Source organism: Condylura cristata, unplaced genomic scaffold, assembly GCF_000260355.1.
Source record: "Condylura cristata isolate star-nosed mole 26May11 unplaced genomic scaffold, ConCri1.0 scaffold00004, whole genome shotgun sequence".
NCBI classification, from domain to species: Eukaryota; Metazoa; Chordata; class Mammalia; order Eulipotyphla; family Talpidae; genus Condylura; species Condylura cristata.
Window position 1 is genome coordinate 110906 of NW_004567105.1, and position 1588 is coordinate 112493.

General features: G+C 70.3%; 1 protein-coding gene across 1 annotated transcript in view; it reads left to right on the forward strand.

The window, feature by feature from the left end:
- Positions 1–1588, forward strand: part of ODF3B (outer dense fiber of sperm tails 3B) — a 14299-nt gene that overhangs the window by 10983 nt on the left and 1728 nt on the right. Inside the window, exon 5 of the mRNA XM_004675614.2 lies at positions 24–193. Within this exon, the coding sequence (XP_004675671.2) occupies positions 24–193 (170 nt within the window). The remainder of the gene's footprint in view (positions 1–23; positions 194–1588) is intronic.

Genomic DNA, 1588 nt, shown 5'->3' on the forward strand with positions numbered 1-1588 from the left:
GCCCGCTGCCCGCCCGGCCCCAGCGCCCAGCCCGGGCCTCCGGTGTCGCAGCCCTCGGGTGCCCACGGCCTCTGCTGGGCGACAGCCAGAGGGAAGCCGGCCCGCCTGAAGGTGGACCCCAGCGGGGGGCCCGAGGCCGTGCGCCGGCACGGTCAGCGCCACCGTGGTCGTGGTCGAAGCGCCAGGACGCGGAGTGAGGCTGGAGGCCGGGGTGCTGCTGGGCCTCGGCGCCCCCTGGGCTGCACCGCCCCTTGAGTGCCCCCCGCCGCCCCAGGCGTGTGGACCCCGCCCGAGCTGGGGGCCGTGGAAACAGACCAAGTAAAACTTAGGGGATCCAATGAGCCCGTGGGGGCGGGCTGAGGGCTCTGGGGGAGCAGGTGGGTGGCTGGGCCTGCTCTTCGCTGGTCTTCACCTGCACCCGGGGGCACCAGCGCCTCCGAGGGGCCCAGGGCAGCCTCCTGTGTCCCTTGGAAACGCCCCCCGCCCCCCAGCTCGCCCCCCGCCCCTGCACACAGCCTCCTACCCTCCTGCAGGGCAAGGGGTCAGGGGTGCTGCAGCTGGCTGCTGCTGGGGTGTCACTCTCATTCTGGGCTGAAAACAAACATCCTGGGGCCCTCCCTGGGGCCGCAGCGGGTCACAGCGCCCGCCTGAGTTGGATCCCCGCCCGCCCCGGAGGGGACCCCAGGGCACGGCAGACCCCTCCTGACCGCCCGCTGCTCCCCTCAGCAGTGGACTTCGTCCATCTGCCTGTTCTGCTCCCCACTCGCCGCCCTGGCCTGTACCCCAGTTCTGTATGCACGAATAAATAAATCTTAAAAAAAAAAATCCTGAGTTTCCAGCCGCCCTGCTGCTGGCCGCCAGCCACTGCCCCCTTAAAGCGGCCGTTGTGATCAGGGCCAGCACCCTGTTTCCTGTATGCTGGCAGTGGATGCTAGGCTGGGGGGGGCAGAGACAGTGGGGGGCAGAGCAGCTGGACCCCCGGAGCCCCCAGGCCATCAGAGGCCCCTGTCGAAACTCTCCTTTGCTAACAGGCCCCCCCAGGCTCCCCGTTCCTGGCTGAGCTCCGCCCCCCAGCCGGGCGGCCTCTTGGGCCCCAGGGCTTTGCGGCTGCAGGGCCTTGAGACGAGGGGTGCCCGCTTCTGAGGTTTGCTTCTTCTGGACCCGGCTGTCTGCGGGGGCTCCGCTGGCAGCCCACTCTGCAGAGGGCTAGGGGCCGGGGTGGGCGGCTGCAGGGGGAGCCGCGGGGGGCCGGGGTGGGCGGCTGCAGCCGGGGGAGCAGCGGGGGCTTTTGCAGTTGGCCGGGCTTAGGGAGCGCAGCCCCTTGGGTTCAGCCGCCTTCGTCCTTTTTGCCTGCAGATGTGTCGTTTCTGGGGCGCAAGTTCTGGTGGGCGGCTAGCCTGGGGGCCACCCCCTGCCGTTGCTATGGACGCCAGAGCCGAGGCCAGCGGCCAGGGCTGGGGAGGGCGGGGCGGGGCGGAGCCGGGCGGCAGCCGCGTTGCCAGGAGCCGGCGGCTGGGAGCCAGTCGGCCTTCCTGGCAGCAAGTGGGCGCTTTATTAGTTTTTCAGACTATTTGTGCGTTGCCATGAC